Here is a 23,592-nt window from a genome sequence, read left to right on the forward strand (position 1 = left end):
ATCTAATTAATATCCATTAAAGTTCTAAAGCTCCAAGCAGTTAATCTGAAAGAAAGAATATAACATCTCAGTACAGTAGTGCCATCCTTTCCTCATTTCTTATTCATGTACCCGACCGTAGTCAGCACTGTTAACACTCATGTATTGCAGTTTCAATCTGTAAAACTTGCATGTGGATATTAAATAAACTTGATGGTCCCGTCAAAACATTGTCTACTTTATCTTCTAAGTAGAATGACACACACAATAACCACATCAGACTTGGCTGTGCATGTACAGTACACAGACCGTAAAAATGTGAGCTGTATTGTTATCTTGATGTTGTATCAGTTTCCATGGTGAGAACCTGCCACAAACTTTCCCAGCTAAGTGCCAAGAAAAGCAAAATATTCTATCAAGAATGCCAAATAGATATAAAAATCATGAAGATCAATGCTTAGACAAATAAGAGTGTCTATATTTAAAAAAATAAATAATAATAATAATAATAATTACACACTTTTTACACAAATGAAAAGTTATTCTTGGGTAAAGGGTAAAGAGTTAAGAAATGATTTCTCTACAGTATGCTGTTCTAGAGACATACCTCTTACGTCTAGTTTTTAATGAGACAGCGATGCATTCCAGCAGTGAAATATGAGTTGCTAATAACACAACCCGTTGTCTGTCACCCCTTGCTGTGCAAACCCAGCGTTTAACAAAACAGTTATGGTCAGAAACAGACACATCAAGAATGGAAGATACAAGCAATACAGGGCGTTTCAGTTTTGAACAAAAAAAAACTAAGTGTTGAACAAAAACTTCTCCACCTTTACCATAACAAGAAAAGCTAAATACTTTGAAGCATACATTCCAGAATGCCACATGCTGTAATTACACAGCAGTCATTACAGCCCAAAACACTCACACTGTGGTCAAGGTTAGGAGGCCAAGGGCTCTTTCCCACACAAAATCATGGGAAAGACTTGTCTCAAGAAGACAAGTAGGGTCAAGTAGAAAATCGTACACTCCAACAGGATGGACCTGTTGGATCTTGACTGCCCTCCAGTGGTTAATTTGGAGGATGGCAAGGAACTTTGGGCTTACATCTGCAACAATAAACTATGACCCTGTCCAGACAACACCTGGCCCCTTACCCCATAGAGGTCTACATCAATGACAAAGCTCCAGTTGTTTTAAAGTACTTTGATTTTAATCGAGGCTTTGGCATCAGACAATATTTAATTTCCTGGAAATAATGTATGTCGACAGAGTATTAAGCAAGGTTTTATTAATATAATGTGAAACAAGTTGTGATTCCCTTACTGTCATCTCTGGTATGTTTCACAAGGATTTCAGCATGTGGACTCATTACCTGTCTTCCAGGAGGCACGGTCAGCAAGACAAAATTGAAAAAAGAAAATTGAGCATTAACATTTTTCCGGTCTCTGTGTCTTTGGGGGATTTGTCTGTTCTCTAGTACTCTCGATTCTACGGGTAAAAGAAACCCCAACTCTTTAGGGCTGACATAAAACTTGGTAGATCCCAATGGTTATGATGAGTGAGGTCTTCTTCAAAAATCAGTGGCTATACATTATATATATTTATGAATTTAACTTACCATTAAAAGTAAAAAACTGACAAACTGTTATTTTTAATAGATTTATTTAGCTGTGACAACAAATGTTAAATCCTTACTGCAACTACAGTAGGAGATGAAAAGTCAACAAATTTAACAATTTAATACACAGCAATAACAGTCAAGACATGGCACAACTTGAAGATTCAATTAAATTTAAGAAGATCCAATTCAAATATTATTTTTCAAAAGCACCCTGTATCTAGTGTGGATTCTCGACAGGGAACCTTGCACATCTTTGTGAGGAAACACACACACCTACACATTTTCTCTAACACACACCCACACACACACACACAGCCATTGCAACCCTGGCCACTTCGTCTGTCATAATATAAGTCAGGGCTCCTCAAACAGGCTTAAACCTTTGTCGGCACGTTCACAATGATTTTGCAGCTCCACAACTGCCCCTCCATCATCTTAACTGTTTGCTTAGTTAGTCTAAATCACGTTTTGGTACATGGGCTGTGTAGTTTTAGTTTAAAATGCATCTAATACAGTAAGTGCTCTCTCGATTTGTAGTTTATTTTAAACCTTGAGGGATACAAACTAACCGAGATTCAAGATGCAATAAATTAATTTGTATTGTATTTTCACATGGATAAGTAAACCTTGCCCAACCCTTCCACTGGTGACTAGCTAAAAAAAACAAAAACAAGACCTGTCTGGGGGTTCAAAGAAAAGTTAGGTAGAAACAAATAAACTGATGGCATCAGATGAATGTGCCTTTTGAAGTAAAAAAGAGTGAAACAGAAATGACCAAGAGCATAGACAAGTTACACTAAGCTATACATCTTCAACTGACCCATGTGTAACAGAGGTGGTTCAGTGACCACCCTCATGATGAGCAACCTTTCCTGAGACCTGAAGACAAGCATTACTGTATAGCTCCTCAAGCTAATGCCTAGGCTTTGGCTTGTTGAGTTTACGCACGTCTTCTATGTGGGAGACCTGTGTTTGACTCCCGCCTCAATCACACATGCAGCTAACAAAAATGAAGCACTAATGGTAGATCTGAAAAGTTGCGTCAAGATTGAGACAGAAAAATAAGTACAATCCTACAACATGTCCAGTTCCAATAAATTCAAAAAGCTCCTAATTGTGAACAACCCTCCAGTTAATAAGGTATCAGAGGGATATTCCATTAGAATTTGCCCCAAAAATGCCCACTATTTCTCTGAAACTTCCTGAGGAGGAAGGAATCTTGATTAGATATATTACTAAAGTGATTAATGAGCAATAAACTCCCCATCTAGGCCTTTACTTTTAGACTGAGTTTTTCTATTCACTCGGACTTTCCTGTAAGAAACATGAACAAACACAGAAGCGAGAAAGCGTGAAAGGCTTTTTGTCTCTCCTAAAACAAGAGTAAGCTCATACTGCAGCTATGTTAGAACTTTAAAGTCACAATATAATGAAACTGAACATACATACAGGGAGATTAGGCTGTAGAAGAAAAAAACAATTTTAAAACATACCATGTGTCATATCGTGGTTCACATTGACCTTAATTTGATGTCCTGAAATAAATAAAAGACGAACCAACGCAAAATGATTTCCCATGTTTAGTTCGGAAATTTAGTTCAACATGCCCCAAACAATTAACATGAACAGGCAAAACAGAACAATCTGAACCCTCTGAAACTATATTCGGAAAAATACTGTCCCATACTTAGGGCTGGTTTTTGGAGACACAGACGTGCACTCCTAGACCAAATAAAGAAGCTGCATTCATGTGTTGAGATGGTAAGAAGATGCAACATGAAAAGCAATTCATTGGGTTAGATGGCAGTGCATTAGGCTAGTCATTAAAAAAAACTGGTTACATTATATCTGTCCTGTGTTAGTTACCACCATCACACACTCATCTAGTCTCTAATGAGGAAGACACACACACCCCCCCCCCCCAAAAAAAAAAAAAAAAGTCGCTTAACCCTTTCCATAACCCTAAGACTAATACGAAATTCCGAACAAATGAGGCCTTAAATGGGGAGGGATACATACTTTTACTATTTTAACTGAACACAAAAACACCACCCCACTGTCCACCCAATGACACTGGGATTTTTTTTTAACTTCATTGCCAAATTTGATAGGGGGGGGGGGAAGCTAAATAACAAAATATTGACCCCTCCATACTCCAAAATATAGTTAAGACATTTGATTTTAGCAGAGGCTCTTGACAAGGCTCTTGCTTCAACCCATGATATTGCAGCCACAATTTTTCAAAACTAGAAGGCAATCATTCTAAAACGTTCAAGTCTTTTCCATTTGTTTCGGTACAAATACAAATTGCGCATGTGTCTTTACAGATGAAATGTGAACATTTTAATTCATGAAGAAACCAATCGAATAGGAATCTTCTTTCCTGAAATGCTAGGGAGGGGAAGTCATCTGTATGCCAGTCCCCGATATCTTGTGATTTCAATGATGGCGTGAGCTTAAATTCAGAGGGCTGTGCACACCAAGTCACTTGGGCCCTGTCCAGAAACAACCCCCGACACCTTTGCCCTCTTCACTTGAGTTGATCTGAAAGGATAGGTAAGAGCATGATGGTAATGGAGTAGCTTTGTCTTGCCCTCCGATTGGTAAAGCCTATCAAATAATTTCACATCTACACAAGTGTCTAGGGAATTGGGGGCTAGTGGTCATTTATGGACAAGAAGTTGATGTCCTCAAACACCCTGAAGCCTGTCTCTGAGAAAGAGGAGGACGAGAGAATTTTGAGGTTGCCCGTTGACACTTTCCTGTCAAAACAGCTTGTTGCCCCACTGTTCAACCATCTAATCCCTCAACAGCATCGCCGTTCTCTTGGAAAGGCTCAGTGTCTCTGCAGTGCCACCGTCTCCCCTCCAGAGCACAAGCTGAGATCAAAAGAGTCCTGAACAGGTTTTTGAGAGGGAGCAGAGGTGTCCTAGGAGGCGCTGTTTGAGGCTGTAGACAGGAGAGGGTGTTGCATTCCAACATGTCTTCACTGAAAAGGCCCATCCTTGGTCTCACCGTAGAGGACTACTTGTTTTGGATCTAGAGGAGAGACAATTTGCTTAGCTCAGACTATGAACGTATTTAAAAAAAGACACTCCAGCAAATTCAGAATCAATATTACTATTTGCTCACTATTGTTGGAAAAACATAACTGGTGCTTGTTGCCATTTTTGGCCTTTGGCTTAGTATGTGATTTTTACTTTTTACTCAGTCAGGATCCCATACATTTGCGTTCCGCCCTCTCTTCACTAATTAACATTAGATAAATAGCTTACGTTACTGCAAATATCTCTTTATATATTTACATACTGATAATGCCCACAATCATATGGCAGGAATCAAAAGTTTGCTTACCTTGTTTTTGTAAATTCAGAATATATTCAACTTCTGTAAAAAGTTAAACAAATATGTTTTCAGTAATGTATGACAGATTAATACAATACACTAATAATTACATATATGATGTGCTTTCTGTTCTTTGGACCAGCCATAGGTAAACATTTAGGTAGCGCTTTATTTTACAGTCCTGTATTTATTCGGTGTTAACTAAGAAACTATGTACAGGAGTAAAAACGGATACTTTCTGGTACATACCTTAACTCAGCACTATCGGTACATAGTGGAGCTTGTGCCAATGCTTCTCAAACAAACTGAAGTATAATTAATATGCAATTATCTGGTAATAACAGTTTTACCCAGTAAGTACTTTCTAGGTACGTACTGGGTTGTAAAATAAAGCGTTACCAACACAAATCCTTCTTATGGCAAAGTCGGCTTTTTGAGAGTGACGGCTACTAAACACATGAAATGGGTGAGATTGTGTGCAGTGGTGACTTCACATCAATGTTTAAATACACTCATTTTCAGACTCAAATACAGGAGCATAAGTTACCTTTAGTGTGATAAATAACAGCAGCTTTTAGGTCAAACGACCCCCAACTAGATCTTGGCAGCTCAGCACCAGGGTCCTTTGAGGAAGAAGAAGAAGAGAACACTATTGCAGCTCTACACTCAGCCTCACCCTTCTGAGCTCCCGAGGCAGGAGGGAGACACCTGCCAGGAGTTCTGAGGCTAGTCCGTTTGTCCTGCTCATAAGTCTTTGGGACAGGGCAGTTCTCTAAAGCTGCTGGGATGCCCCCCTGAAAAGTCACCTCCACAACTGGGCCATTCCCTGCTGGCTGGCCTACCGCCACCCCAACCCCAGCCCCTGAGCTGGGCTCGTTGATGAACGACAGCCCCCACTGGTTTTGGAAAATATCCACCAGAGATTTTGAATTTGTCATAGCAGCAGGTGAGTCCACTTGGCGGCAGACGCTAGGGAACATGTGGTGGGGTTGCATATTTGAAGAAGGGACAAGGGGGTAAAGAAAGAAACTAGACTTCTGCTCTCCCGCCGTTGCGGAGGTGGTGCCGAATGCGTTGGTGGTGCCATTGCTGGATGAGGATGCTTCATTCTCAGCCTTGCGGGATGGAGAAACAGGCGAGGAGGCAGTGTAAGCAGCAGCAGTCGTAAAAAGGGGTGCAGGTAGGGGGCAGTTGTACCCCTCTCCAGATAGGGGGTCATTGGTGAAGCTTGGGGAGTTGATAGTCTTCACAGCAGACATGGGGACTTGGGAGAGTCTTGTGGAAACCTGGGTTTGCGGTGGAGGCATCTCTACAGCAGCTTTGTTGAGATTCTCTTTGACTTTACTTGCATAACTGATCCTGGGCACTGTCTTGGCGCTGCTATTGTCCACAGGAAAGACAGGAGGTGGCTTGAACAGGGTCCATGAGTCCTCTCTTGTGGCGACAGCAGAGGTTTGCTTTGTTTTTCCAGGTCTGTCTTCAGGCTTTTTGACAGAGTCTGCAGAAGCCATGCCGTCTGTATTCTTACACTGCGGCTCATCCACAGGTGTGACATCTGTGATGAAGGTGGAAGATTCCCTGACCTCAGAGCCTATGGTGAGAGCCTCTGCTTTAGCCAATTCCCCACTGCAGTTCAACTGAGAGCCTGTTGGTTTCTCAGCAGGCTCAGAGATGTGACGATCTGTCTCATGTTTGCTGGGGACCATAGGCGTAGCAGCTGGGGGCACAGCCCTATCCTGCCCAAAGTTCAGACTCTCCATAGCCTTTGCATTCCGTTGGACCCAGCGTTTCTTGGGAGTAATGTATCGACTCTCCGGACTGCTGCAACCAATGTCTGGGCTAGGCTCACTGGGATAGCCATTTGTAAATTGGCCAGAGTTAAGAAGCACAATGCCATTAGAGAGAGCAAGTGACTCCCTCTTGCTCTTAGCGGTTTTCAACTCGGAGAGCTTGTCATTTTTGCAGTTCATTCTGCTCTTAAAATTGCTACTGCCTTTCGTGTGAGTGGTGGAGAGCTTCCCAGGAGGTTTCAGTTTCAAGTTAGCCTCTAGAGGGTGTGGGCTGTTGCTGGAGGAATGAAGGGAATCCACCAGAAGTGGGGCAGAGGGGGTCTCCTCTCTCTGCACTTTGATTCCATTTATTTTCCCCTCACCTGAGGATATTGCAAGATGGACAAACAAAAGGCATATTAGCATTACAATCGCCAATTCAGTTATATTGACATCATTACATGATTTTACGCTGTTAAAAGCCAAAGTGAAAACATTATGTTCCTCAGTTAATTCAGCGTTATTTCTTTCGGTATTTTTTGCATTTAACTGGAGTTTTTTTTAATAAACTCGCAGACGCACGCGTTAGGTGTGGATGAAATAATTGAATAGAATGGGAACGTTGGCGCACACGTGCTGCCGGTGCGGCCTTGATTTTCTAACCATATTAAATGTATCAACTTTTAAATTAGCGAGCTAACAGTAGTGCGTTGTACACGCACGGTTGTCACTGTAAAACCGGAAAATGTTCATGTTGTCATTAGACATTCACAACTGAAGAGGGATCGCTGTTTTGGGGGGCAGAGATGACCGAGCACCATAGTGGGGCTCGCATATAAAGGCTATAAGCTCTCGAGTTGCAGCGATTTTTCACCATAGTTTTGACGAGGAACTTACCTCAACTTGTATTTGTGACTGTGATTTGAAATATGTTTTGGATAGACGACTTTCAAATTTGAATAAAGAGTATGAAATAAGTAGTGTCATTGAATTAAAGCATAATGAGTCAACATGAATATTAAATCAGTAATATAAATCATTCTGCCATGGACTTGATATCATATTAAAAGAGGAGATTGTGGTCTTTAAAACTTGTAATGGTCCATTTCTTAATTTTACAGCTATTCTTTTTGTTTAGAATGTGATAAATGAACATTTAACTGGGAATTCTCAGTAATCTACAGCAGCTTTCTATTTTTATATTGGGGGCTAGAGGGTCGACGCAACGATATAAAACGAGCAGAGTTCATTGTCAATGAAAGATGGTGACTTGAAAAGACTTCGGGCGATTACGACCTCCGGCGACGTCGTTCTGGTTAGCGCGACTAGATAGGATAGGATCCAGGTCTATTTTTCCTATTTTTTTTTTCCAAACGCGGCGGTGCTAGGCGATAACCACTCAGGACGGAGAAAGGTACACCCACTAATCCTTCCTGAAGCATACTTTACTATCACTCCATACTTTTGTTCCTACTGTTTCGGTAGAAACGTGTCAATTCTAGCTGGCTACAGGTTGCGTCATGTAACATAAACAACATAAATGCAACCCATACAGATCGCGAACGAACATCTCGTGTAAGGGCCCGTTAAAATCTAAACCCTCTGAACACGCAAATGTGCGCCACCAAACTTGCTGCACGCTACGAGTAGTGGAGTAGAAACGCCCACGAGCGATCTACCGTGCCAACCTCGGCGGAGTCTCAAGACAAAATCGCTGTGTGCGCGCTTGCCTTTACGCTAGACCAAGCGTTAGTCAATAAATCGTACCTCCCTCCATGCCACAAAAGCTCGTATATACAGCCAACTACGTGTTATTTAAACCCACTGTCTGTGGTCTGCCCCTCTAACATGACTGACACGAGAGCAAGCAACAGGCCGATATAGTACTACACAGAAGCCTGCTACTAGCTAGCTGTCAGGCGACTTTGGCTGCTAGCAAGCCACCTTGCTAACTACCTTCCGTAGCAAACTATTTTTCGGACACTCTAGCTAGCTAGCCAACATTGTAACCTACTCAACAATGTAGCTAAGAGAACGCTAAATAAGAGATAGCTAACGTTACAAATCAATATAGATTGCTTTCCTTTAACATGGCGGACAAGATATACATAACATAAGCAAGACTAGCTCCTCTGTTGTAATGATGAACATTCCAGTAAAACCTTAGTGTTCGCTAGCTGGCAAGCTAACCTGCAAAACGAGTGGCTGAGCCAATGCTAGCTAGCTAACGGAGTTCAACTCAATTGAGCCATTTAGGTTTATTGTTTCACTAATAACGAAGCCAAATATCATATTACTCTTTAGTGAAGAGACTCTTACTTACGTTGCCCATGGTCAGAGCACAAGGTCAACGTCTACTCGCATGATACTAGATAGCCAGGCAATTTTGACAGCTAACGTTATCTAGCTAGCAACCCGGAGTCTGAATCGAGGCGAGACACTCCCTCAAACTTTCTGTAAAATTGGTCTGGCTGGCCAGCTAGCTAGGTTAACGTAAGCTAATTGTTCGCTAGTTTTACATAAACTAGCTAATGCACTTCAACTCCACCAGTATTGTCTCGGCAAAGCGAGCAATTTGTGCAAAACACCCCACCTGTTTTCTCCGTCTGCGTTTCCTCGTACTGGTGTTGACAGTGGCGTTGATCATTTTCTACCCATGAATTCGGTGGACTATCCCCATGCACGTCCATCGGGCCGTGCCTCCATTGCAGTGTAGTCGGCAGCTTGTCCTAGAATCCGAATCATTCAGGGGCCTGTTCAGGAGGGGGAAACGTTACAGAACGTTCACATTTAAATGTGCTGGTAATGCATTATGGGTACTTTTTGGACTCAGGTCAGGAGTCACCAGCTCTATAAATTACATTTATATCTGAAATCCATATCTTACATGAATCAGATGTATTTTCTCAGAACCAATGGTCCAAATCTCTGGTTTCAAAGGGTATTGGAGTGTTCCCCGATAATAGAGGTCAAGAGATAAACAAAAAAAGTGGTCATCTGAGGAAATTGCATCTCAAACAACATCATGATATGTGTGAGTCATATGGGGCTTATAACAATAAAACAGGAGGTTGTGTACAAGGCCTAGAGCTGTCAGTCAAAGTCAGTAAGGAAGGAAGGCAAAGTTACTTCAGATGACAATTCGAACCAGCTTCGATGTCCAAGGAATTTGGGAGAAGCTTTATAATTGTTGTTCACTAGATGGCAGCAATTCCAAAGCCAAGTAATGCATTAATTTAGGTAGAAAGTAATTGAGAAAAATTAATGAAATAAGATTGCTAAATATGTTTATAAATATTTATTTTGGAATGAAATACTTAGATACAATTTAAATATTAGTTTCTGGTCAATATTTACTTTGTACACAGATTTAAGTAATATTTTGATACGTTAACTCGAGGATCAGATTTAGATAAATTAAATCTACAAAAAAAGAGGACATCGTCACACACACACACACACACACACACACACACACACACACACACACACACACACACACACACACAATTGATCATAAGGTAATGAAGACATCAAGTGTCTTTTTTCTTTTGGCATGCATTTCAATGCTCCAATCATACAGTGTAGAAACTGTTGTAGACCTATTTGCGAATTATGAACGCTGTCAGCGATATTATGCATATTACTGTGTCCTTTTTTAAAGGTGCAACATGTAGCTTTTTCCCTTTGAAAATGTCACTAAATGGCTATGGTGAATCATTACTGATGGCAGACTGTGACAGTGCATGCACCTGCCCTTCTACCTGAATCTGTTTTTCCAAAATGTTCAGGACATACCTGGGCATATACCACTCGCTGTGAGCGTGTTTTCTGTGTGGCTCATTGGCTACCTACTGCCTCTGAGTCGCAAGCATTTCTTTGTGCTGACAGCTGACCTAAGCAACAGAAGCCTTTGTGTACAAATAAGTTGATAACATGTATTCTGATGATTTTTCCAATTACACGTCCTGTTTGACATTACTGCCTTGTCTGAGTTTTGTTTGGGGAATGAGCGGATTTGTTTGAAACTTCGGGTTTAGTGAATGTGAGTGTCTCCACTGGCTGGGTCCTAGTTCTGTGTTCATGTTTCCGCAAACATTTTCAGCTACGATTTCCAGTGGTCCAGTGGTCTAGCACCATGTCTGACAGTGCACACATATGCCTGTGTTGCCATTGGTTTGAATCCAGCCCATGCCCTGCTGACATACCCTCCTGACCTTCCTGTCTTTCTCCACTATCTCTATCCAATAAAAATACAAGAGTGGGACTGCCCCACTCAAAAAAAAGAAAGAAATTGTCGTTTGCAAGGGGAGGGAAAGAGGAGGAGACACTGTTCTGAGTTTTCACAATCCTGCATAGTGTGCCTTTAAGTTTCGTTAAAGTACATTTGCACATTTCAGTTGTATACTGTTTTCCATATGTTTTTTTAAGAGTTTTACCAAACAAATGTTTCAGTGTAATGAAATGTAATTATGGATACAATTCTAGACATTGAAAATGTGTTTCTGGCCTTCTTACCTTGATTCTGCTGTAACTCTGACTGCTAATAGCCCGGTTAGCTATGAAATCATGAACAGGTTGATTGATCTCCATAGTAGCTATTGTCTAAAATAGCAAAGAAATACTCATAGATAATTTTAGCATGTACATCAACAAAGTAATTACATGACTTTGACATATCCACAATTTTTTTTTTAGCTTAAATTAGTAAGTGTGGGACAGTTAACTGCTTTATGTTGTTGTGTTTTGGTGGAACATGCCCTTGTCAGTACAAAATAGCTGTGGGTGATTTGTTAGACAAATGGGTTTTGTTATATTATTATGCAAAACTATTAACAACCGTATTCTGCATTTCATATGGAAATCCTTTGAAGTATAATTTTGCAAGGCATTCTCTGCTTCCTTTCACAGGTGTCTGTTGCAATAACTTTACCCGCACCCTTATAAAAAGATGAATTCACTCTGAAGACTACATTCACACATATTATTCACATTAGCATGCACCTTTTAAAGGCCGGTTGCCTTGAACTATGAGCAAATCCTCTTGGTTTAATGATATGCGCTTGGGATAAGTGCGGAAGACCTGCGTTCAATCCCTGCCGCTCACACTAGCAGAGAGCTGTAGATAGCCAGTGGTCTCCTGTGGTCTCACTATTTTTGAACCTCAAAAGAATAGCATTCCACCCCACTATAAAACATTCAGTGGCTGATGCTCCTGCCTATCATGCTACAGTACTGTACTCCCCCCAGTGGGACAGAGTGCTCTTAAATGCATTAGTGATGGCCCAAGGTACCTTTCTTCCCTTCTTTTCTGAGAATCTTTAAATGATGAAAAGTGGAGCAGCCCGTTGTGTATGGAGAGTCACACCTCAGCAGAGAGCACCCATACCATGATAGGAATCCATCAATTTTCTGTTTTTCATTAAGACTGATGAAAAACCATGACTGACTTGCCTAATAAAAGAAAGGCATCTTACAGGAGAGCTTCTTATTTTTCATTGTGATAGAAATTCTCATGATAATATTGGTGAGACTTGCATCTCATTTCCCTTCCTGTGAAGACTTAAAAGAACGAGTTACTAAAAACAGACTCAGAAATTATTCCTGCTGCTTTAAATAGATCTGTCCTGCAAAGAGAGAGAGGAAGGGTAAAGTTAAATTGCAGTCCACCTTTTTATCTTAGTTTATTTTAAAGGTAATGTTGGTGCCAGCCCTCAAAACAATGTACATTGTATCTGTTTTTTCTTGTTTATGGGTCATTCATTGCATATCAATATATTATTATTATTTTATCAAACTCAAAATGAGGACCCTATTCACTTGAAAGATTATGGATAAGGTTGTAAAGGTGAGGGATTATTCCTGGTAAACTGCCAAACTTTCCTGGGAACTTTATGTTATACATTATGAGAGATATATGTAAAAATGAATATAAGTGTGAAAAACTGAACCATCTGTTTTGGAAATGCATTTTTAATCTATCTCAATATGCATTAAATGTGTATTAAAGGAGAAGCCAACAGAAAGGTGGAATGGGAACCAGAAGATTGCCGGTTCAAATCGTAATGTATATACATTCATTCATACACACATTCAAGTGCTTTTATTTCTAAATGGTAATGTTTTGGATTTAAAGCTGACACTACTTTTGCCTCATTTGATCAAACTAGCTGGAGTATAGAGCCAAGGTTTTAGGCTAACCTCCAAACACGTAAGGAGGAGGTGACTGTGATGTATGGTGGGTGACAGTTGTGTCTGTCAATAAGGCATTTTGATCAAATGGGCTCAGGTAGAGAATTATGAGATTAAATACATTATAATGCAACCATCCATGCTTATCACGAGTCTTACAGTGCATTATGATAGCATTATAATGTTTATGCATTTTAACGTTGTGCTTTAGGTATAGAGTTAATGTCAGCATCTACCGAAATTCAATTGCTAAACGTTACAATGACCCCTAATCAACCACTATTATATGTAATACAATTCGTTAATACTACTGTCATTTAAATTAAACAGTTTAGTCGATAAGTTAGGAGGTTATGCACATCATCAAACCTATAAGTAAGGCCTTTATAAATGAATGAGGTTTGGGCGTAACATGTGCACGTGCCCTTTTCATAACCCCATTGCGTTATGAAGCCAAGTAAATCGTTATTGGTTCCAATCCATGCCAGTCACTGTAAGTGAAGAGGACGTTATTGGTGGGCGAATATTGATTGGGTTCCCCGCCCTCTCTAAATCTCTTCGTGCAACTGTAGCACTTTTTCTCCATTCAGGCTCTTCAGTTCCCCTCATATTACAGCACGACCTATATGTCCCTCTCGCCACAATGGCGGTAGTTTCAAGTGTCTGGGGCCTTGACTGTTGAGGTAAGTCCCATGCTCCTGTCTAGATTCATCTGATTGGCTGAACAACATCAAAAAGCCTAAGACTCGTCCTTTGATTGGTGCAACGGCTTTCCATCACAAATTGACTGGTCGGGTACCCAAGAAGACTAGGCTGCGCGTGTTTCTTCCCAGGTCCTGGCAGCACCATCTGGCTGGAGGGAGTTGACACTGGCCGCTTGTTTTCTGAATAGACATTTGGATGTTTTTATTTTTTATTTTTTATTTCCCTTTTCTGGATTTATGTCTGTGCTGCGTATGGAGACAGATAACGAAGCAAGCTGAGCACACGGGATTCGATGGGGAAAATAAGTTGACAGTGCTCTCGGAAGAATTTGTTTCCCTCGTTCAGGAAAGAAGATAGCTAATTTTATCAAAATGGTTTGGCTTTCTGGGGTCGGGTGTTGCGGGAATTGTGACATCTGAAGGAAGACAGCGGCCCGTAGCCTATTTCTACGGACGCCGTGATCGGCAACATTGTATCACACCTCTCTCTTTCGCTTGGATGTAGCCGATCCGTTCTTGCAGTCCATCTCTCCATAATATCGGAATTGTGTATGCGGAACATTTGAGGTCTCCCACACTTGAAACGCCGAAAACAAGTGGCTATCAAGCAAGCAGCGGGTGTAGCGTAAAGCCGTGTAACTTCTGCAAACTGTATGCAGCACAGGCGGTGGGAACAACGGCGGTGCTGGACCAGACAATATGGCAAACTTGAGTAAATCTAAAAGATGAATGTACTATTTCCCATGTGATACATATCGGTTTCCCTTTTCATATCAAGAAGGGGAAATTGACCGAGTTCCGTCAGTGGAGAGGGGAACGCCACTTCAAACATGAGGGAGATCTAGGGCCGTGGAGAATTTATTTATTGTGGGGGGTGCGGGTTATTTTATTTAATCATTTTAACAGGTGCACTGCATTAACATAGGCTATTCATTATTGTACCAATATAGTGTCTGCTAACGGTGCATGCGCAAGAAAATTACATTTCAAGAAGTAGGTCAGATCCTTATGATAAGACTGTTAGCGAGAGTGAGGTTGCTCTCATAGATTTAAAACAGCTGACATGTTTATTTAATTTGTAACCTGTTCAATACTTTTGATTTTATGCGTCTGGCCACCACCAAATTACCAGTTACAAATCATCTACCCAATCCTATAGTCTACCATATAGGCTAGTTACCACGGATATTATTTACGCCTAAAATAATTAAAGCGGCACATTTTCATCCATATCTCCCTCCCTTTTCTTTCTTTTTGATTGTTGTTATTGAGTGAATGGCTCTGTGCGGAACAACGGCTTCCAATGCCGCAAAAATGATGGCTGCATACAACGGCGGCGCCTCGGCAGTCACTGCCCATCATCCGCACCATCATCACCAACTACCGCATCTCCCACCTCCCCACCTCCACCACCATCACCACCCGGGCCAGCATCACTTGCAGCACCCCGGCTCGGCTGCCGCTGTCCACCCAGTTCAACAACACGCTTCTACAGCTGCAGCTGCGGCAGCCGCCGCTGCTGCGGCGGTGATGCTGAACCCGAGCCAGCAACAACCGTACTTTCCCTCGCCAGCCCCCGGACAAGCCCCCGGCCCAGCAGCTGCTGCGGCACCTGCCCAAGTTCAAGCTGCAGCGGCCGCGGCTGTCAAAGCTCACCACCACCATCATCAACAACACTCACACCACTTACAGCAGCAATTGGACATAGAGCCGGACAGACCCATCGGGTATGGAGCTTTCGGTGTGGTCTGGTAAGTGAAGTAACATGTTTTCCTTTCTTTTCTCATTTGGCGGAGTTGGTGACTATGAGCCATGCACAATCCAGATGGACAGTAACCCTAAATTGAACACCCCGACCGCTATGTATAATAGCATACAGTTATGGAAAGTATCCACAAGGTCTGGTGATAGGAATCTCTGCACTACACTGAACTACCTTGAGGCGGATGGAATCAAAGTGCATGAAGTCCTCAGAAGTAAGACTGAACTCAGATCCTTATCTCCTCCATTTCTGAGACCCTATTCAGTCCTGAATTGTGTAAGCTGATTGCCCAGGTGGTGTTAGGGTTTGTTTGTTATTGGTAAGGGATTTTAAGATGTAGTCCAAAATAGGCTATATATATTGTAATGTAATATATGAAATATAAGACTGTAGGAACTGAAAGTCCTTTTTCTGGTACTAACATAGGTTTCTCAGTAATGCTCAAGATATGATAGGCCTACAGCCATAAGTCTGTTATCATACTTTAGATGAAAAGAAAACATGTTTCCCTACTCCCTGCCCTCAAAAGTAGTTTGGAATAATGAAATATAGGCCTACCCCATGATTATCATGTTGTAGAACAACTGTCTTACCATATAATTACCAAAGCAATAAGGACCTATTATTTCTGTTTTGTTGTCTTAGCCTACTTTGTAGACACATGATGTAGGTCTTTTATCAATATTTTCATCTTTCCAGTGGATTTTGGAGAATATGACTGTGAAATCCTGAAATGGCTAAGAACTTTCTCTCCATTTCACAAACCAGATAACATGGTTTGCAGGAATGTTGCATATTGTCTGTTTGGACTGTTGTTCTCAGAGGTTGGACACACACAAAGTTACTGGGATTATAACAGTGGACAGTGTTGATAGACTAACACTCAGTTTAAGTTTAATGAGGAATTAGCATATGTAGCAGATTTGTCCTAACCATGATAATTGTCTTAGCCTCACTTGAGTCCCCCTTTGAACTCTGGCATCATACAGTATGTGGTAATTTCAAATAAGTAAACTGAGTTTATTGTATGCAAATATGTGCGGTGGTTAAAGTATTACATCCTCTATGGATTCTGAATACAAATTTGAGTGCTTCTGTACAAGTGACATGGCATTTCCAAAACCAGAACTCTGTGGGGGAGTTGTTGAAGATGGGGCACAATCACAATCAGAAGACAAATAACGATAGTTATTTGATAGTCCCTCCCCATCCACCTATAGGAGCTGGAATGCAATAAGGCTCCAGACGGTATGCCGGAAGCATATACAATTCATGGGAGGCAACACGTCTGGCAGACGAGACTATAATGTACATGGTGTTGCCCTCCAATGGGTTTAGGGGAGATTCTGCTATATTGCTTACACTAATCAGAATCTCTCAGATTGGCAAACGCAAGGGGCTAAATGTTTGCAGATACAGCAGACATGTAATTTATAGAGCTGACTTGACTCCCTTGTCTAAAAAACAGACACTCACACGTGTTATACACAGCACATTTCTATCTGACATTCTGTAATGTTCCAACCTCCTGAACAGGCCCCAGGCTTGTGTTTTGAGTCGCGGGATGATGATGTCACCTGGTTACTCTCTCTCCCATGAACACCATTGGCCAGGGTCATAGTCTTGCCCTCCGTCTGTCAACCCTGTGCATCCCCAGGCACACCAGACCCTCTGCCTCTGTAATCTTAGCCTGACCTTTCCTCAAAATCGCTTCCTGTTGCTCATTGTCTGCTTCTAATCTGCGCTGCTGCCCGTCCGGGTATTTATAGCCTGACGCTGGAGGCACCAAGGTTTTCAGGGGCTAGTCCCAGAGACTTACCCAGACAACGCTCTCTCTCTCTCCCTCCCTTTTTACACAGTCCAATGCATTTTGTATGTCTTTTGTGCAATATATGAATCTGAAAAACACAGCTTTAGCATGAGGAGGGCCTTTTCTAAGCTCGAGGAAAAGTATGTTCTAAGGAGGAAAACATCAGCCATTGAAGCATTTTTTCGTCACATTCTAGACAAGACAAGCATACTATGACATTTTTCGGACCAGGTGTGCAAAAACTAACAGGGGAAACGTGATTGTATTTTTGTTATAATTGTGTAAAGCAAAAAAAAAAGAAAAAGTAATGTAGGCTGTGAGGAGACCAACAACACCAGTGTTGTCTTGGCCCATTACTGTGTCTCAGCTGTACTTAAAGCTGTACTGGCATCAACAGACTCTCAGATATCTGACTCACGTTTTTGGAGTTGGAGGCACAAGTAACGGAGTAGCTGTGCTATCCTGACCATGGCCCCAAAGAAGTGGTGGAAACTGGGATAGACTGCAAGGGGGGCTATTGGTTATCAACGTAGCGTCTCTCTGAGAGTGCACTCCAGTGCAGTAAGTGCTCACTGATGCGTGCAGCTGTGAAATGTGGAGTAAATTGGCTTTGCCTTCGCATGGAGAGCTTGTGTCATGTGCTCAACGGCCCTACAGCCCCAGATGGAATTTGGCATCTCAGGTTAAATTTTAATTCCTTTAGCCATCGCCCCTCTTAAACTCTGCGCTTAAGCGAAGGACTCTAAAAATAACATGCGCATGATGCTGTGGCTTGTCTCTCCCCAAGAAGAGTGGGCCTATTGTCTTTCATTGTGTGTTTATCTATTGGCCTTCTTGGTAAGATGGGATTGAAAATAGATGTACTTGTAATTGTGTGGCACACATTTGTAAGGACTTACTTTAGGTTGTGGAGGTAATTGTTCCTCTTCCGCATGCTTTGACTGTTGTAGCCACAATCACAGTTTACACTAAAAGGAGCACCATTAAAAATGCATAAAATACTTGAAACTGTAAAACAAAAGAGACAAGCCGGCTGATTAGACTCAATTCAGTTGTACAAATGCAGGAATCCATTTAGGCATTAGTAACACATCGCGGGGAGTTAAATCTTTTTCAATCATCTCTATACAGATATACAGTAGCATAGAAGATTAGTTTGATAATGCTGGGAAATAGTTACTTGTGGTGTGTGTGTGGGAGAGGTTGTTATCGTCAAGTAGGATGGCATTGCTGCCTTCACAATAGATAATTGCTAAATTATTGTTATTTAGAGATCAATTAAAAAACTAATTATTGTCTGTATGCTCGCTTGCCTCTGGGAGAGAGGTGAAAGAGAATTGGAGAAAAAAAGATTTTGATTTTGTAAAATTAATGTATCCCTGTGAGTTTTATCATATTCTTTAGAGAGAATTGGAGGGGGAAAGGACTAAGCAGAGAACACTATTGGGTTGAAAATGGGTTTAATTAATTTAACTGAGACATTCTGCCCACTGTCCTGGCCTCTCCTTAAAGGTCCGGCGTGTAGAATTTGAGTTTTCAAGTAGCGCAAATAATTGCCATGATGAATTGTGAGCAATCAGGGAATGAAATCACTTGATAAAGAATGTTCAGTGAAGAGCACTGTTTTGGTCCACCACATTTTCTAAAATCTGGTGCCGTGGTCGAGCACTGGCCTTTATGTACCATTTTGGTTGCTTACAAGGATATGCACATATTTGAGCTATGAAAGAACCTCATTCTGCACCTTTAAAATGTTGTGAGTTAGTTCAATCAGAGAGAGAAAATACTATCCCTTTAAGTGAGGAATGTGTGGCTTGTTTCATTGCTCATTAAGCTCTTGGTTCTGCTGTTGGTTGCTGGGGTTTGACTCTGGTGTGGAATGTTTGTGTGTGTGGTCATGGAGAGCCAAGTGGGGTATGAGGTGTTAAGTCGTCCGCACCAGCCTAATACTAATGTTACACACACACACACACACACACACACACACACGCCCACACACAAACACACTCACACAGACATCCACCTCTGCTGATTTGAATGGTTGAGCAGGCTGTTTGTCCTCAGTTGCCTGTTTATTTTGTCATGAGTCCTTACGAGAATGCCTAATTGTGGTCAACATCTCTTTTTGAAGTTACTTTGACATTTTATTTCAACATGTTTCCAAGAGGATGAAGTGTGAGGAAAAGTTCAAACTGGTGTGGATGTGTGTGTATCTTGTTTCTTCTGTCAGAAACATTGGGCTATGTGACATGCAGTGGCTAATGTTCAGATGGTGGCCACTCCAACAAGTCTTAGGCGGGCAGGTGAGGTGACATAGATTTAGCTTCAGAGAGGAAATCCACTGAGTGAGTTAAAGAGCAGCATGAAACGATTTATAAGAATAGGGTAGGGAATAGGGTATTGACAAATTAAATTCTAAGATAATCATCTTTCCTTTCATGTTAATCTTAGTGTAGCCTAAGTTTGATTGAAAGAATGTCGTGATTATTGTAGTGGTTGCCATTTCACAGCCGATCGACTACATTTAGCAGGAGACATGGTATGACTGCTCTCTGATTGGTCATCTATATGAAACAATGCTGTTGACACAGAGGAAGAGCCAGCGTTGGTGTTTACCTTTGACCCACTGTTCCTCATACTGAACCTTGCACACCCCATACCTGCACAACACAGACCAGTGCACTCTAACTTTAACATTTCCCCTCTCTCTCTCTAGGTAAGCCAGGGACTTGTTCATCTAATTCATCTAATGTCTTCGTCCATTGGCACTATTATGATGCCGCAGACTGCCTTAGGCTTTCAGTACCTTCAGCTTGAAAGGCTCACAGACAGCCTGTTTCTTTTTACGGCAGCCGTAGCAGTCAGAAGCAGCTCTTAAGAGGGCTGCATTTGGCAGATGTACAGGCTGGGGCGAGTGGCTGCCTGGCCGGCTTTACCTTTGAAGTGGGGGAAGCTCTGCAACGCATGCCTGTTTTTAACCCTTCAGTCACCTGTGACTGACTGGCAGATTATGCTGGACCTCACTGACCCTGTCCACACTTCATAGCCGTGTTCAGCAGCTGTTTTTGTTAGCTGAACTGCTTTCAGACTGTTGCGCTTCACAGCAATCTGGTTGGACAAACTCTTCTCACAGCCGGCCTATCTCGGACACAATGCCTGTTATACCCCCCCCCCCCAAAAATAAAATAAAATAAAATGTGATTGGATCTGATATGAAACACTGGAGACAAATTAGTTTTGAGCCTGAGGAAGCTGCTCCCCCATTTGTTTGTTGCTTGTGATATCTGATTGGTGCATTGACCTGTCAGTCATTTTCTTTTCATTCATTGTCATTGATAGTCATTATTTTGAATATCAATATTGAACAAGCTATGTTTGACAGACTCTAGGGTGGAGCACAAGATTAAATCTTTGTCACTTGTATCAGTAGCTGACTTTGTTTGCTTAGGTAGTTGTACAGAAAGCTGCTTTGCGGTTGTGTCATTGTTATTAAACCTGGATAGGATTCAGCTGGCAGTTGATTATGTTAAGTTAAAGTTAAGTTAAAATAACAATACTCATTGAAACGTGCACTAACCAGCTGTCCCACTCCAAACTGCAGCAAGGAAGAGACTGGATTTACCAAATGAGGTGAAGCAAGGGGAAGGTGAACGCTTGACGCACAATGTCTCTCTCAACCTGCAAAAATGAGGCCTCTTAATTAAAAACAGATTGCTCGAGACAACGTCTTGATTTTAAAGGCCCAGCACTTACCACATTCCCCATGTTTAGGGGAATTAATCGCTGCAATTGATTGTGAGCACAGCCTCAAAAAAGAGTATTTCCCATTGGGGAAACGAGCGGTGACAGCCATCCACCGAGCACTGTTTTGGAGAAATCCAGCTGCTCCATACTGTATGTACATACAAACAGGAAGTTACAGTGGCATGTGGGAAGGCTGGTTCCAGATGGGACCAAAAAAGGGTTCTTCTTCTTCTTCTTCTTCAAAGTTCTCTGCTAAAAGAGTGTAGACCTGTGTGTTTGTGTGTGACTCAGAGTCCTGTGACAACACTGGCGCTCAGTGAGACGTGTAGTCAGTGCCGGCCGCCACCACGGGCCACCAGCTGGCGTGAGTCAGTGTTTGGTTGACACTCCTGGGGACGCCATGGAGCAGGGCCAGGAATGCCCACGGTGGGCCTGTATGCCCTCAGTGCTGCATGCAGGCGCTCAGATACAGTACACTCAGCCTCTGGATATCCACCCACTGCAAGCTGACATGGGAGAACATACAGCTGACATTCCAGCCTCTCCAAGAGAGAGAGGGAGAGAGAAAGAGAGAGAGGGGAAGGGAAGGGGGGGGAAGGGGGGGGGGGGGGTCATCCTGAGGAAATGTGGGAGATGGCAGATAAAGACATCGATTTTGCAGCTCAGGGGAACAGGAAGCTCGAGACAGACAGAGAGAGGAGGGAGGAGGAGGGGGAACCAGTATCTTATTTAGCAAAACTGCCCCCCCCCCTTTTTTCTACACACACACACACACACACACACACACACACACATATATACATACACAGTGCATGCTATTTTCCCTGTCCTCTTTGAGAGAACTGTGGAGATGGCTATGAAGATAAAGATGTGTTCAGGTGTGCTCAGAGGAGCCCCCAGCTCCCATGTGACGGTTCATGATTGCTTCTCCATCATGGAGCAGAAAAACATTCTGTTATCCCGTCAGCCATCATTGCAGCCATCTCCAATGACAATGGTCCCTATGAGGCAGGCTCCATATGCCTAGAGCATTATCTAGCTAGCTGTGTAAGTGGCTCAATACAGCAGACGGTGAAAATAGTCATTATTTTGACTCTTTTTTAACTGTATTGAATTTGTACAAAGCTGCATCACCACACAATGCTGCTCAATTCTGTCGGAAGAGGCCACATCTATTGGCTAGTGTTTGTGAATGCAGCTTCTCCAAGGATTCCTCAGGGGAGTTAATGTCCATTGAGCTAATGGTGAAGTTCTATGATACGTTCTGCTTCAAAGGCCAGTTGGGCAGTACTCCATGAACATGAATTATATGCCCAATGTTGCAATTATATCAATTATTTGAGTTTCATCGTTGACACCCTCAAGAGGGAATGGTTTTAGCACTCTGTGTTTAAACTCTAGAGGGTGAAGAGGGTGAAGCTTGGGCATGCCTGCACTATTGGACATGTTATCTGTGTGTGACACCTTTCTCTCTGTGAGCTCCAGTCTTCCCCTTAAACCTCCCCTGGCTGACGTCAGGCCCACGTCTGACCTCAGGAGGTGATTGCAGAGAGTGAACTGTTTGTCACTGTGCTTTCGAATAGTGAACTATATGGCGCAGTTCATTGAGCAGTTAGTGCTACGTGTGTGTGTGTGTGTGTGTATGTGTGTGTGTGTGTGTGTGTGTGTGTGTGTGTGTGTGTGTGACAACCCCCTCCCAGCTCCCTCACCCAGGTCCCTCACTTTTCGCTGACTCAAGTCTGTGCACAGGAACAATCAGTCATGTCTGAGCCAGCTGCAGTAGATGTAATTGTTCCTTTTGTGTCATTAACGACCGTCTTGTTTCCATTGTCGTGGGTGTTGTTTTGGTTGCTGCCGCTCCCCACTGTAACGTGATGCCTACTTCTCCCTTCGGCTTTACCGTCAATCGCCGTCTCTGAGTGGGCATATGTCCCGGCCAGCTCCAGAACATCCCTCTCTCATAACCACATTACCCTTCGCGGTTAGGCTGCTACCATATGGTTACCTCTCTGATCCTATTTGAAAAGGTTTACCTTGGGGGTGGGGGCTCTGGCGGCTGAGAAGGTCTGGAATGCTCTCTGCTAATGACACATGCTCTTTTCCCCAAGCGGGCCTGCCCTCTGCCCCCCCATGCTCGTCAGCAGCAGCCCCTTTGGTGTATAAGCCCCCTTCCCTTTGCTAATAACAGAGCAGGCCTGAACCCTGGGGCACCTTGTGGAGGAGAGGAGGAGCACAGCAGTAGTGTGCACGTACATCGTGAACTGTACACACACACACACACACACACACACACACACACAGAGTGCACCACATTTTTACACTCCCCATCCCCACCACTGTCCTCGGTACAATAACAGCTAATGGGGCCTCTTATTCCTGGAGGACTGAGAGAGATAGATAGAAAGAGAGAACCTCTTCTGTCAGAAACGAGGTAAAGAACGGGAGAGGAGGCAAGCTGACTGATGTATGAGATGTGCACTACAACAGAGGAAGGAACCAGGTGCTTAAGCCTATCTACAGGGAAATACTGGAGTGTCTGCTGCATGTTCTTCCTTTATCTTGTACTTTGAAGAGAGATTAAATAATGTATTTGATTTGTTGGGGGGGGGGGGCGAAAGAGAACTGGTTTGTGCAATCAACTTGGATCCTCTGAACAATGTTCC

The 23,592-nt window shown here is 42.5% G+C and overlaps 2 protein-coding genes across 2 annotated transcripts in view; one reads left to right on the forward strand and one right to left on the reverse strand.

Annotated features, from left to right (window-relative positions):
- Positions 1-1,635: 1,635 nt before the first annotated feature.
- Positions 1,636-9,409, reverse strand: LOC310815418 (FMR1-interacting protein NUFIP2-like). Its single transcript, XM_083685176.1, has 4 exons — positions 9,311-9,409; positions 5,496-7,100; positions 4,958-4,990; positions 1,636-4,642 (listed from the first exon to the last, which is right to left on the reverse strand). The coding sequence occupies exons 1-4, from the start codon at positions 9,405-9,407 to the stop codon at positions 4,590-4,592; spliced, it is 1,788 nt and encodes a 595-aa protein (XP_083541302.1). The 5' UTR covers positions 9,408-9,409; the 3' UTR covers positions 1,636-4,589.
- Positions 9,410-13,764: 4,355 nt separating this feature from the next.
- The window catches only part of nlk2 (nemo-like kinase, type 2), a 48,375-nt gene continuing 38,547 nt past the window's right edge, over positions 13,765-23,592 (forward strand). The window contains exon 1 of the mRNA XM_083684780.1: positions 13,765-15,364. Within this exon, the coding sequence (XP_083540906.1) occupies positions 14,889-15,364 (476 nt within the window). The 5' untranslated portion in view covers positions 13,765-14,888. The remainder of the gene's footprint in view (positions 15,365-23,592) is intronic.

This window comes from Argentina silus (genome assembly GCF_951799395.1).
Source record: "Argentina silus genome assembly, chromosome: 14".
Lineage (NCBI taxonomy): Eukaryota > Metazoa > Chordata > Actinopteri > Argentiniformes > Argentinidae > Argentina > Argentina silus.

Excerpts from the sequence above, each read along its gene's own strand:
- LOC310815418 (XM_083685176.1), bottom strand. The coding sequence starts at position 9,407 with ATGGACGTGCATGGGGATAGTCCACCGAATTCATGGGTAGAAAATGAT. Across the intron at positions 4,991-5,495 it reads TGTTATTTATCACACTAAAG|AAGTTGAATATATTCTGAAT; the intron begins GTAACTTATGCT and ends AACTTTTTACAG. Across the intron at positions 4,643-4,957 it reads TCTGAATTTACAAAAACAAG|ATCCAAAACAAGTAGTCCTC; the intron begins GTAAGCAAACTT and ends TCTCTCCTCTAG.